The sequence below is a fragment of the Varanus komodoensis genome, unplaced genomic scaffold (genome assembly GCF_004798865.1).
Source record: "Varanus komodoensis strain SLA01 unplaced genomic scaffold, ASM479886v1 scaffold40, whole genome shotgun sequence".
In the NCBI taxonomy this organism is placed as follows: Eukaryota; Metazoa; Chordata; class Lepidosauria; order Squamata; family Varanidae; genus Varanus; species Varanus komodoensis.
In genome coordinates, this window is record NW_025335942.1 from 2,562,468 (window position 1) to 2,576,980 (window position 14,513).

Consider the following 14,513-nt stretch of genomic DNA (forward strand, 5'->3'; position numbering starts at 1 on the left):
CCCCTACAAGGCCAAGTGGAATTTGCAAAACGATTGCCTCGCTTTATACGAGTTTCTCAGGTCAGTCTAAATACTCCCTGGGTCAAAAGCACTGCCAGCTAGAGATCATATAATGGCAGTAAGAACTATTTAAGTCCCAAACACATAGTACCTTGGTTTGTTTTTCTTTGTATGAGTTAAAGTTATGTGGTACAAAGGTTATTTAGTGAGGGAGTTCTGGGTTCAAAGTCTTGCTCACAGGAAGTCACAAAGCTTATGAGCACCTCACTGTCTCAGCATAATCTGCTTCACAGGGTTGTAAAAATAAGAAGAGGAGAATCCACATATACCGCCATTAGCTCTTTGAAGGAAGAGCACAATAAAATTACAAGAGGTCCAGACAACTAACTGCACCATTTTCATTAGCAAAGATCTGGCCAATGAGTATTGATTTTGTAGCCTAAAGCAAATTATTTTTCTTTACAATCTCCAGTTAACCCAGCAGCAACACCAACACCTGTTGAAATGCTATGCTTAAATGAGCAATACTGCTTCCCTCTTCTACAGATCCAAAGGAATATGAGAGAGGTTACTAGTGCAACCTTTTTATGGGAATTGTACTTCCCAACCACTTAAAGATAATATTAAAATTAATATAAAATAAGAATTAACATGAAGGATAGAAGCTTGGGACCTGGTTATCTAAAGGAGCACTTGCGTCCATATCTGCCCTCCTGCTCCTTCAGATCGGCAGCAGAGGCCCTTCTTCGGGAACCCTCCGTGAAAGATATTAGGAGGGTGAGTACCCAGAGGAGAGCTTTCTCTGCGGTGGCGCCCCACCTATGGAATGCACTCCCCAGAGAGGTCCGCCTGGCACCGATGTTATTTGTTTTTCGGCACCAGGCCAAGACCTTTTTATTTAAACATTACTTTAACTGTTCATTTATTTGTTTTATATTTATGCCGGGATGTCTCCAGATTTTTAACGTATTTGCATAGCTATTTGTATTGGAAGCCGCCCCATTCGCAAAAGCAGCCTCGGGCTTTTGTGAATGGGGCGGCATATAAACAAACAAATAAACAAACAAACAAATAAGCAAGTTTCATCTTATTATATAAGAGCTATAACATACAGGTTCAGAATACTCTCGTTTATGGGCAGAAAATGTCAACAGGTAAATTCAGAGTAAAATGATTATACTATTTTAGTTAGTTTAAAGCAGAGGCAAAGGATGGATAAAACAGTATATTCTCATGAATGTTGTTGAGATGTATGAGATTCCATGATTCACTTCTATTCAGTCCACAATTCCTGCATCTCACTTCTACACAATGTTTACTTGGAAGTTTATGCCCCAGTAACTTAAATAGGTCTATTAGTCTGAAGTCAGGTATGCAAAGGATTGCAGCTTTAAATAACTTACTGGTCCAATAATAATTCAGATTTTGCCTTTAAAACAGCTGCTAAACATGTCAGGGCATTACGAAGGCATTTTAGTAAGATGTACGTCATAACATACAAAGTTCAGAAGATGTGCAGGATGCCAAAGTAGATATTATTTTAATTTTTACTAAAATAAAATTGATTTAGACACTGATCAATGAAGAGACATCAAAACCAATAGAATATATGCTGATTTTTTGCATCATGTCTCCCCAGTGTTTGTTGATTAAGACATTTAAAATTAAAATACAGTATTTTAATAAAAAACAGGCTGCTGTCGTGAAATACATACCTGGTAATGTAAGGCAGATGAGACTTGCAATCAGCAGTGTTATACACATGAAAATGATCAACAGAAATATCTGAAATGCACAGAAACCAAAAAGGGGAATTTAATAATATATTTATAGAGAAAAAGCATTAAAAGATAACACCTAAAAACCATATATGCAACTGCTTTGTTTCTATTAAAGCACAATTCTAGGGATGTCTACTTGAAAACAGATCCCAGTTGTTGTTGTTAGTCACGAAGTCGTGTCCAACCCATCGCAACCCCCTGGACAACAGTCCTCCAGGCCTTCCTGTCCTCCACCATCCCCCGGAGTCCACCTAAGCTCACAGCAACTGCCTCAGTGACTCCATCCAGCCACCTCATTCTCTGCCGTCCCCTTCTTCTTTTGCCATCTATTGTATCCAGCATTAGGCTCTTCTCCAAGGAGTCCCTCCTTCTCATTAGGTGGCCAAAGTATTTGAGTTTCATCTTCAGGATCTGGCCTTCGAAAGAGCAGTCAGGGTTGATCTTCTCTAGGACTGACCGGTTTGATCACCTTGCGGTCCAAGGGACTCACAGGAGTCTCCTCCAGCACCACAGTTCAAAGGCCTCAATCCTTTGACGCTCAGCCTTCCTTATGGTCCAGCTTTCACAGCCATACCTTGCACCTGGGAAAACCACAGCCTTGACTATATGCCCTTTTGTTGGCAGGGTGATGTCCCAGTTAAGTGCATATATATCAAAGGTAGGAAACCTGGTACCCACCAGGCCTTTGAAACTCCCATCAGCCCCAGACACGGGACCAACAAGCAGGGATCATCAGAGTTATAATCCAAAACACATGAAGGATGCCAGGTTGCCTGCTCCTGATCTACAGAACTGCAGCCATGGGTGGACGGTAGCCACTGAAGTCACTGCAAATATTTAATGACCACATAATAGGCTCTAGGGTTCAAGCAGGTATGATCAATGTTTCCAGTTACTTGAAATGCCCACCCTTTAAAAGGCATGGGGATTTTTTATCCTACAACTTTGCTACTGCTGTACAAGCACTCTGTTCTTACACTCAAAAATCTATTGTCATTGTTAAAGAATCAAGCTAGTTTTCTTCTCTAACGCACACAGGCTAAGTCTGCGTGATGGATTGACTTTGAAGACTATCAAAATGCTATCAATTGCTGCAGGATTAAAACAGAATTTGGACATGCCCCCCCAGTTGCTAGGATGCTCTGGCTTGAGTGCTTATTCATTGGAATGAGGTAGAAGTTTTCACAGGCATAACTTGACCAGATGGAAGGACAGGTGTTATGGACCACCCATGTGTGTTCCGGTGCCAGGAGGTGGGATGACAAAGAGAACATTGGCTATTTGGTGGCACAATGCATAAAATATATGCATCTATTTCCATAATATATTTCCTCTGAAGCAGCCCCCACGATGAGCGAACAGGAATGAGCTTCAAAACATAAACCCTTTTTATCATCGCCTATCTTATATTGTGCCCAGAGGGAGAAATGGAAGGAGAATGTTAAGCATTCACAAAATACTGCCCTCTAAAGCAGAGAATTAATGAACAAGACGCTAATGGATTATACTACGTAGGGAAGAACCTGAGCAGCAGCAGCTAAAGCCGCTGAATATTATGATTAAGGTATCTAAAACATTTGATTACAGTATTTGAAACAACCTACCCTGAGTGGAAATTTTAAAGGTCTACGATAAGGCTGAAAACCGACAGGTCCCCCTTGCTGCAGTATGGCTTGGTGAGCTGCGTGAAGACCTTCTCCTACAACTGGAATGGCATTATTATTGCGCGCAGGCTGGTTATTAGGGTTGACGTGTTGGTTTGCATTGTTTTCATTCTCCTCCTGGTCTCCCAGCAAGTACGAATGCAGGTCGCTGTAACAACGTTTAAGAAACTGTTTACCACATCTGACTACTCTAAATGCCTCTATCGTATTGCTTAACGCATAAACAAGCACAAGGATAATAAAGGCAATAATAAGCAATGCCATTTGTAATTATCAATGGCATACTGACTGTTACAATATGATAATACGTAATCATATTATTATTACATATTATCAATATGATAATACGTAATAATAATATTATAATAATAAAATTTTGCATTCCCACCAGTTCCTCACAATAACCCTAACCAGATAATCCAACTTCTGGAACAGAGAGGAAACTCACATGCGACAAGGAATATTACTCAGTCAAGCAACCCACAGACACGATCATGATGATCATTCTGTTTTCATGGTATTTTCCTAGCCAAGCTGAAATCCTCAAAGACGATTTTTAAAAATCATCATCAACTTGGTCCCATTTAAAGAAGTCAAGATGCAGAGCCTAAATATCTACACTGGTTTATCAGCTTGCAACTCCAGCATCACATGTTATTATTATATATATTATTATATATAAATTATATAGTCATAAGCACTGTCACCAATCTTAGAATAAGGTTATTAAAACTAGTTTTGTTTGCAGATTTAGATGCCATTAATTTCCATAGCAGGTTCAGAATAGAAGCATACTTATTTATCATTTAATCTAAAGAAAAGGCATCTTTATGCGTTACTTAATTACATTTACTTCTTTCTATTTTGGTTAACTTTCAGTAGCCTAAATTAATGCCTAATCTCTCCTCCACGAGAATTACATACTCAGCCTTGCAAAGAATAAAGAAAGACTTAGAAATCTTGCTTTTTTGTTGTTAATAAAACTTAAGGAAAATGTAGATGCAGATAGTAAGGGGCTTGTATACTTGCTGCATTTTGGAGCGCTAAATTTCCTGGTGCTATATAGCCATTTCTACTTTGCTGCATTAATTGGCAACCAATTAATGTGTATTTATAATGCACTTTTTAAAAGGCTTATATCAGGGGTCCTCAAACTTTTCCAATAGGGAGGCCAGCTGAAAGACGGTGGTGACCGGCATGGGCTGGTGAGGGGGGGGTTGGGTGTGTGGGCTGGCGCGCGGCAGCGGCTTGCTCACCCGGAGATCTCCAAGCAAGCAAGCTACCACCTCCCTGCCCGTGCGGCGAGGCAGTGGCGAGTGCGTGCGTGTGGGGAGGGGGGGAAACGGGGGCGACTCGCTCCCTCAGAGATCTCCCAACGCGTCCAAAACGAGCAAGCCACCACCTCCCACCCGCGTGGTGAGGCGGCGCAGGCTGGATAAATGGGCATGGCAGGCCGGATCCGTCCCGCGGGCTGTAGCTTGAAGACCCATGGCTTATACACTGCTTCCACCTGCCAAAACGAAGGGATACTGCCTCAGGTGCAAGGGTTTTTTGGACGCAAGATATAATTAGGAACCACTATTTTTAAAAACTGTGAACCGAGGCACTCCCCACAGGTAATCCATCTAGAAGACAGTCTGTTGCAAAAAATATCAAGAGTTGGGTACAGTAGCATGAAAGGCAACTAAGCTGTACTAGGTCAAAGCTGTTTGGGGCTTCAGAAGTAAAGAGTACAGAATGACTCAAACATAACTACTCATTTTTTAACTGAAACAATTCCACTCTTGCACAATCATAAAACAGATGAAATACTAGTAACAGTGAAGAAGCTGCACATTTGTTGTACCTGCACTGTTTAACTTTACAAATACTACTCCTTTTAACATATAGGATCATTTAAAAGCTCCTAACTCTGCTATAAACATTTAATTGCCAATATCTAACAACTCCATTTAGATCCAGAAATGGAGAAAAAAGCTTAGTTGGACAAAAGCTTAGAAGAGTACTCGTTCATTAGACTTACAGCAAGTACCCAGCAGTAACAGTCCAGGCTCGTACGAGACCTTTCAGCCACTGTCTCGTGTGCCCTTGTTCAAGCAAAGCTGGCAAGACTACCTGAAGCAAAAGTAGCTCCAGGGAAAGTTCACTCACAGGTGCATCACTGTAGGAATAAAAGCAGACACACAGGTAAAGCACCACCGCACAAGATACCTGAGGAGGGCATTATTAAGCGCCATAGCTGGATTTTATGTATACTGTAATAACTATGTAATTGTGACTGAGAAAACGGGAGAAATGTTACAGCTAGTTGAAAACTGAAATCTACCACCACCACCACCATCAGAAAAAATGTGCTTTCTAATTACCACCAAGCCTGAAACTGTGGGAATCTTACCTATGGTTTAAGGAAACAAGCTAAACCATAGTCTAAAGCTCATTTGTTTCTGTAAATCACAGCTAAGGTTAACTATGGTTTTGGTTTGGCTATAACTGTAACCATGCTTAATGCAAACCAGAAGCAAAAGCTTCCAGTATCCTCCATGGAAGAAGCAGCAAGGGAAGGTGAGCTCATGCACCCAAAGTTTATTATTGTACCGCCATTCCAGTTTCACAAAAGATCTAAACAAGGCCACAATATAATGGCAGTTCATAACTACATATCCAGCAGTTCATTTCAAGTGAGCATTTAAAATACACTTGTAGTCAAAAGGTTTGCAGTCTACAGAAGACAGAAAAATATTTTGGAAAGTAAATTAGCTTACCTATAAAGCATTACATTATATGGAAGAAAATATGGCAGCAGGTATTTAATAATTCGTATAGGAAGCCAAAGCATGAGCAAGACAATTGACCCAAAGACAATCTGGAAGAACAAAAGAAGATGTCTTCTAATACCTGTCTTGCATAAAAGTTAAGGTTAAGATTCAGTCACATGCTAACACAGTTCATTCTATGCTTTGGAGGATCACGAACAAGCCACAAGCTTCCTTCTCCCATTTCAGTTTCCCGATAATCGGTTTGCCATGAGACCCAGATGAGAAAAATCTGGTCAGCAGATCCTCCAATCAGCGTCCACAAACCACTACAGACCTCTTGAGGGGACAAGCCCTAGCCATCGTTTTCTTGATTCAGTTGGCAAAATACAGTTAGCGCTCATTAGGAACCAAATGGCCTATTTGCCAAAAAGTAAAAATTTGTGAGCTGGCAAAACAGGGTTTAGTCGTAGGAACTCTGATACCGAAAGCACATTTTGGAGTTCACATGATCAAAAAAGTTGATGCAGGGAATTCTAACTTTCTTGGTCATAGTGCAGGGCAGAGGGAAACTTGTGGTCTTCCAAAAATTTGGGTCTACAACTCCAGCCAGTACCGCCATTGGTGAGGGATTGTGTGGCTAGAAGGCTAAAACATCTGGGAAGCTCCAAGTTGCCTACCTGTCATGTAGTAAGACTACTAACAAAATATGTAAGAGAAAAGAAAGTCACCAAATGTAATGTGGAGCACAGGTATGTATCTCCAGGTGTGGATTATGCAAGAGAAATCCAATCTAACCTTATGGAATATTTATGTCACAGAAGGCCCATGTCTTATTCTTTCAGCACAACATTTGAAAATGAAGCAAGAATAACAGGCTGAATAATGACTTCTGCTTGGAATATCTAAATTCTAAATTTGGGCAGGTGACAAAACCGAAGCAGTCACATTTTAAACCTTCAGGCAAGTAAGTGAAACCAAAGCACTATATCAGTAATACTGCATATATTATTAAAAACAGTAACTAGTGACGGACATCCTGCACATACCAATTAAAACAGACTTCTGTTAAGTTTCCCTGCAGGGGGAACAGAAATCATTTGTGACGTGTATGCTCCAGTAGCAAAGCTTGTGCATCCAGCACAAAAAATCCACCACACGTAACCACACAACAAGTTTTTCTTCACTACTGAAGCAGCTTGACCCAAAAACAGAACCTGCATGTTTCATTCTATTACTGGCGCATCTTCTCATTCCTCACCAGTTCTCTTAATCCCCCCTTGCTACCTTTCCTTCCATCCCACTTCCCTCATTTCCATATGCTTAACCCCTTCTGCTAAACTAAGAGCTATGTGACTGGAGGAGCTGGATGTCAATTTGGGAACACCGTTTGGATATTTGACACCTCAAGGAGCTAATTATCTTGAACCACATCTGCTTAGAAAGTAAAGTTTTAATTAAATTATTTATTCTGCATTAGCTCTGTTTGCCAGTAATCCAAGTAACTATAGGATATGATCTTTTCCCTAATTTTTTTAAACCCCACACACTCACTCCTAAATGACAGAAAAACTGATTTGTAATTAAAAGATTTTTTAAAATAAACCTCTGGTTTGAACTCCACATGAATACTTCATATGCAACAGGCCCAATACCTATGCATGCATGCCAACAAGTTTAGTTTAGATACCATTCATCTAAACCTTGGGAGTAGTTGTAGTTTGTTACTGCACATGGTGAATTGCTGTGCAAAGCTATATAAAGAGAAACAAACATTTACATCAAGAGAATCTGAATATATAGCCATTTGTTGTAATAGGCATATTATTATTTAAAAAAGAAACTGGAAATATGTCTTTACCACTGATAAAATAAATCTCCTGAGATGTCTATAAATAGGCAAGTGAATCATTTCTTGAACTGGATTAAAGTCTGGATCATTTAGATTCCTCAGAAACCAAAGGACTCCAGGCCTTAGGACCTGAAAAGGAAAATTAACTCTTGAAAGGAAAGTGTAAACAGGGGAAAGAAAGATTAAACATCCTGCAAATAATTTCCCAATCTTTCAACATTATTTTGGAAACCCAAAAGCCGGCCTGTTGGTTTTCAATATGGCCTATTGGCAGGGCTGGCCCGAGATATTTGGCTGCAGTGGTGAAGAACATGATACTGCTCTATCCATTCCGTGCAAAGGGGCCCACTGGACTGCCTGCTGAATCAAGGAAGCTATTTTTCCATCCTGACTCAAGTTAAATGACTGGGGTAAGAAGAGGATCAATATATGGAGTCTGAAACCATGTACTGCAAACAGGGGAGTGTGTGTGGAGGGGGGAAACAGAAGTGCAAAAGGAAGAGCAGACTTATGTCCCACAGGGAGGCATAATCTCTACAGGGAACCATATGCTGGAAGGTGAGTAGTATCTGAGAGCAGGATGGAGTGGCGCAGACCCTTGCGCAGGGTACGTGTAGCTCTCATCACAGCTGCTCACATCAGTGGGGAGACTGGGAGTGCACTGGGTGCTGAGCCCTCTTTCCCACTCCCACCTAGGCAGGAAGAGAGAAAGGACGGGGATTTTGCACACAGGACCTGCTGGGATGCAAGAGGAGGCCAGGAGGATGAAGCAGGCGGCAAGGAAACTGCCCTGCTGTGGGAACCATGTGATTATCAGAAAGGCAACTTCGGGTCGAAGTCAACACACCGCAGAAATTGGACAGCAGGGATTTTGGGAATGCAGCCAGAGAATACATTGGCTCTCCTGAGAAACAAACCGTTTGCCACCACTGCCGCCCCTAAACTGCTTCCACTTCAGCCAGTCATGGTAAGAACTACGGCGCATCTTTTAAAAGTGGGTCCCAAGTGTTCTCTCCTCACCCCCCCTTTCCTTCTGTGTCATTTCTTTTTAGATTGGAAACTCTTAGGAAAGGACTTTAAACATTCAGCTTATGTAAGCTGCTCTGGAAACTATTTTGTTTGAAGAGCGGGGTAAAAATTCTCTAAATAAATCTGCATAGCAGATCACATCACTCAAAGCAGAGTTGCTGCACACGCTTTGGCTTTTATTTGTAACTTCAGAGTTTTGGCCACAGGGCAGTACAGAAATACAATAATCAAACTCTTGTTAGCATCCTGAACTTCCCGGAAAGGCATACATGCAGAGAGAACAGAGTCATCCTTCCAGGAACGACCACACGCCGGCCTCCTTAGTAAAAGTTGCTGCATCACAGCCCTGAAAGTCATGGCCCGGGCCTACATAAGGCTAAACATGCTGCAAGACTTTATTTTAGTAATTGACTGTGTTGATGGATCAATCAAATCTTTCGCTCTAGCATGGCAGCAGATTATTAGTTTATGTCTCTGGTACAACTACAGTATAATAAACATGTATATTTAATGCCAGCACACCTTAAAATTCAGTGTTTAGCCCCATCCCTAACTATTACTTGCTGAAATGGAAGAGCTGATGCCTAAAAATTAATTTTCAGATAAAATTAAGAGATGCCCAAAGGTGAGCAGATTCATGCAAGACAAAAAAAATTAAACGAAAAAATGCTAATCCTTCAAAATCTTCCAGTGTATTTTCGTAACACAGTCAGTGCTTACCTCCCTCAGCAGGAGTATGAAGGATGCAAAGTAGAAGACATACACCATTCCTACAAGCCAGTGTAGGAACATTGTAGTGCCAGGGGCAGACTGAAAGCTCAGCTCTCTGTCCTTCAAAGTAGCATCAAACATTTCCTATGAAAAAGGCAGCAGCAGAAACAGAGGTTTTTCCATTTTGCAGCTACTGAAATTATATCAGCTTGTATCAGTTATATTATGATATCAGTTTTCTGACACTCAGAAAACAATGAACGTGAAAAGAAAATACAGACCCCCACCATAAGTTCCTATGTAATAAAAATATCCAGGAACCTGTGAAATTATTTATTTCATGGAGAACTGATGTAAAACCATCCCTTTCAGCACAAGATTCCAGATCTTAAAATGAATTGCCTTTAGTACAACAAGGACATTAAGAATCTTCCATCTTCAAGTGCTTACAGAGAGCCAGTTTTTCAGCAAATCAAGTCAGCGATAACTTTAAAGGGTTTTATAGGCCTTGGAGTGCCATCTGATGCACAGATAGCCACAGAGAAGTCCTACAACTCCCAGCATTCCCCAGCCAGCCTTACATTTTTCCCTGACAACCCACACTTGTGCACAAGGTTGCGCTGTTATTTCCCCTTTACAGATATAAACTGCATAAGCAACTCTTGCTTGATCATTCCTTTAGAAGCACGTGAGCAACACCTGGGGACTGCACCATGCACAATGGTCCAATTGCCACCAATATGTTGCTCCCTCCCCCCCCCCCCAAAGGCAATTTAGCATGGTGACTTCTTTCCTTGCAAAATCACGATTGGTTTTGCAGCTGCTACGATTCAGCACCACCAAAGATTGCAGCATCACCATGGGGCAGGAGGGCTGTATGCAGTCTAAAAGCCACATGTTGTCCACCCTGTTTTATAATTTCATATAAAACAGCTGCCTCCCAATAAATACCAACCAGAGAGCATATGTCCAGCCACCAGCCACAGATGAGAGGGAAAACACCGATTTCTACCACTACTAACAACGATACCTGCAGAGGGAAAAAAAGCAAGGGGGTTTTTAAGAATCCAGAGCGACTATTTTAACGTTTATTTTAATAATTTTATCTGCATTTAAAGACTAATGTACCTTGACAACTATATAGCACACTCCAAGCAAGCGACGTGATCTCTGAAATTTTACAAGTGCAGCCAAGCCCTGCATAATATGGTCAAGGAAATACAAATAGTGAAATGCTGTTATGTGGGAAATGGTAAAAGTTGCTAGGAAAGCATCCTGACCAAGGGGAAATTCTTAAGCAGGAAACCAGTTGACAGGAGAGCAATGGTCTAACACTGGAGCCATGAATTTGCCCTTGTGAAGCTTTTTAAAGGTTACAGGAAATTTGGGGATTTTTAAATTCTCTGCATATCTGGGAAAACTACATTAACTTGAGCTCTGAATCATGATAAAAGGTGATTCAAATCTACTTGTCAATGCAGGCATTTGCTGCAAACTAAGTGAGAGCCGAGCACAAAAAGATATTAGAAGGACAGGTGAGGAGAAAGGGCTTTTTAAAACACAGCAGGATACATTCCAATATCTGACCCACAAATTGGTTCTGTTAATTAAATTAACTGGGATGCAAGTGTAGACTTGTGGCCTTATCACATAAATGTTTACTTGAAACTAAACCCCATTGAGTTGAATAAAGTGTGCACAAAATTGCAGCATTAGAGCATTGTTTCTCCTCCGCAGGAAGCCAATTTCCAATTTTCCAGTGATACAACAGAGTTAAGCACAGTTTAACAGGCACTCCTATAAATATGCACTTACAATGCCGGGAAATTTCCTCACTACCATTAAGAAATCAGGAAAGGGCCACAGGACTTCCATTCAGACCTTCCTCTCCCTTGCAGCCGATTTCCTTCCAACCTTTATGATTACAACACCAACCTTAACCATGCTTGAAGCTAACAAGCAATCCTTCTCAACCGATATTTGAAAACTGGATTTGAAACTGGTGTGAACGCTTTCTTAAGAATGCACACTGCTATTATTAATGGTGTTTAACACTGGGGCCTTTGTAACAAATGCAATTTAAAGCAAAACCAGGGAAGGATGGAAGGAAGTTCTGCTTCAACAGGCAGCCTTGTTCCAAAGTCTGAAGGGCATATCAAAGATTCCCCATGGAGAGTCTGCACTATCTCCACACGGGGGAAAGGAAGGACATTCCTGTTAAATCTTAGCACACTGCACGTGCAGTGACCATCCATCAATCAAATGCTGAACACCTCATCAAGTAGGTACTTTTGAAAGGATACATGACAAACAATTAATGAGACTGCCAGCAGCATGTAGCCAACTATCGTTGTAATCAGGCCTTCAAAGTGGGAAGCTTGAACCTGAAAAGGAAGGAAACATTACACACACTCCCCTCACTCACCCCTCGCGCCACACATCTGTCCTTGCTGCCTGTGAAGATCCCTTGTGCATCGACGGCACTGCATAAATCAATACTGCAATCCTCTGCTATGTTTTTACTTCACTGCTAAATAGACTGAGTGCCTCTTAATACCACTTTTGACTGTGTTGCTATTTGCAAAGTGTCTTTCATTATTTGTCAAAGACCACCCAGAGGACTCATCAGCAAATGTAAGCAGGTATCGACAGAAGGGTAGGGCAGTCCCAACATTCACACACTGCAATCCTCATCCCTGCAGGGAGTTCCTTGGTGGAGCTGCCCCTGCATCGGCTTAGGAGCATCACCGGCAGAGGCAGAGGGTGTGGTGTGGAAAACCACTACAGGCAGCAGCAAGGATTAAGTTTTGCAAGTGGGAGTTGGATCTGTTGCATCCAAAAGCCCATGGACCCCCCAAAAGCCCCCCAGATCTGGTCCCGATCAGGTATGCCAGGCTGGAGCTGGTGGGGTAAAACTCCCCTCACTGCCAGCAGAGGAGGAGGCTTGCAATGATAAACATGTCAAATGGTCTCCTTCTGCCTGACCACTGCAGCCCCCATTCTGGTCATCATTAAAAAAGGACTGTGCAATGAGCTGACTGAGCTGAGAGGAGTAAAACCAGAAATGTCCACAATTAAACAAAGATGAAAAGGTATGATTTAAGCCTGAAGGTTTCCATATGCTCTGACAAGGATCCACGCATTTTGGCTTGCCTGTTCCTTTCAGGGAACACTGATTTGCAAGCAGGGAAGTTAATCCATGGAAACTAAAACCCGTTTAGCTGTTACTAAAAATGTTTTCCCGTTTTCATTCTGAACTCACAAAATGCATATACTTACAAATTCTTCAAAACCCAGTCCAACAATAGAGAAGTGACCGATGTGGTAGGGACAAAATGCTAGGAAAAAGAAAAAAAAAGTAATTGAAATGGCTAATTCTGGCAGCTCTAGTACGTGGCCCACTTCAGCTACTGAAGGGACAGCATTATTTGCGTGTTTACGCAGTTGAGCCAGATACACAGACCCTGGCCGTGTTGCAAATCACTCCTGCGCAACAGTCAAGGGCAGGAATGACCCACCGGGAGCCTCCAGCCCAGGCGCTCCCCTCCCCTCCCCTCCCTTCCCTACACAGCCAGGAAGAGGGCTTCGAAAGCCCTTTCTTTCCCTCAATCATGTTTCTATTAAAAATAGCCATGATGATCTTTAACAATTTCCAGAATTGTATTAATGTAATGTCTTTATTAAGTGAACCAAAGGTAACAAAACATGTTTGGGCTGTTCAAGAACACCTGATCTCTTTATCAGACAAGATGCTACAAAAGTCAGGCAGGGTGGGTGGGAGGGGGGATGGACATCAGCGTAAAGCTACAGCATACGCATGTCCAGAGTACCAAACTGAAGTGGGTAGGTGGGATCTGTAGACATTCAAAGTAGGCTCTGCAAGTCATGGGAAAGTTCAGTTTCTGTAAATGAGCAAATGAATAGTGGCAACTACATGAAAAGAAAATCAGATGCTCTTTCCTTGATAAGAGAAACTACACTTAAGAGTCATCTAGCCCTCCTCTGATCTGGACCCACATGTGCAGCAATTATCTCAAAATAATTGAAAATATAGTCACTTACCAAATACAAGTATGAATAGTGTGTTTAATGACACTACCCAGAATACATGTTCCTGGAAGGGGGAAAATAAATGAGAAACAGAAACGCATTAGGTAAAAACTTGGAATTCTTTATCTTCTGTTCTTATTTATGTCTGTCTTATTTTTCCCTACTATGAACTCAATTAAACATGGGCTTTTCTCAAAAAACCAATCAAACCCCTAACAATCAGCTTCCATTACAAGAGGGCTGCAGTTTCTCACCAGCACTCTTCCTAACCAGGAAACGGCTAGTTTAAGATGTCACACAAGTTCAATGTAAGGGGGAAATGCCTACACAGAAGTCTGCAAGCCATGCAGCTGGTATCAGGGCTCTTCGCTTGTCTCACCAGCAGTCAGAGGCACATCATAGTTAATTAGGGACAAGCAACAGGTGGAAACCACTCTCAGTACTCAAAACAACCTGACATCTGAACCCAGGCACACTGGATTGTTTTGTGGGTTAAACAACGCTAACTTCACCTAAGAAGAAATCACGGGTTAACTCATGCAGAAGGCTACCAATGGCAACTAGTCATGGTGGCTACACGTTACCTCCAGTAGCAGGGGCAGTATGCCTATCTACAGCAGTTGCTGGGGAACATGGGTAGGAGCACTCATAACCTGTTTGTGGACAGCTGGCT

The 14,513-nt window shown here is 41.7% G+C and overlaps 1 protein-coding gene across 2 annotated transcripts in view; it reads right to left on the minus strand.

Annotated features, from left to right (window-relative positions):
* Positions 1-14,513, minus strand: part of MARCHF6 (membrane associated ring-CH-type finger 6) — a 50,481-nt gene that overhangs the window by 12,363 nt on the left and 23,605 nt on the right. For both annotated transcript variants that reach the window (XM_044442871.1, XM_044442872.1), the window contains 11 exons: positions 13,853-13,904; positions 13,070-13,128; positions 12,094-12,174; positions 10,919-10,987; positions 10,746-10,820; positions 9,800-9,934; positions 8,060-8,179; positions 6,208-6,308; positions 5,469-5,606; positions 3,386-3,593; positions 1,716-1,785 (listed from right to left, as the gene is read on the minus strand). In XM_044442871.1, coding sequence (XP_044298806.1) covers positions 1,716-1,785; positions 3,386-3,593; positions 5,469-5,606; positions 6,208-6,308; positions 8,060-8,179; positions 9,800-9,934; positions 10,746-10,820; positions 10,919-10,987; positions 12,094-12,174; positions 13,070-13,128; positions 13,853-13,904 — 1,108 coding nt within the window. The remainder of the gene's footprint in view (positions 1-1,715; positions 1,786-3,385; positions 3,594-5,468; positions 5,607-6,207; positions 6,309-8,059; positions 8,180-9,799; positions 9,935-10,745; positions 10,821-10,918; positions 10,988-12,093; positions 12,175-13,069; positions 13,129-13,852; positions 13,905-14,513) is intronic.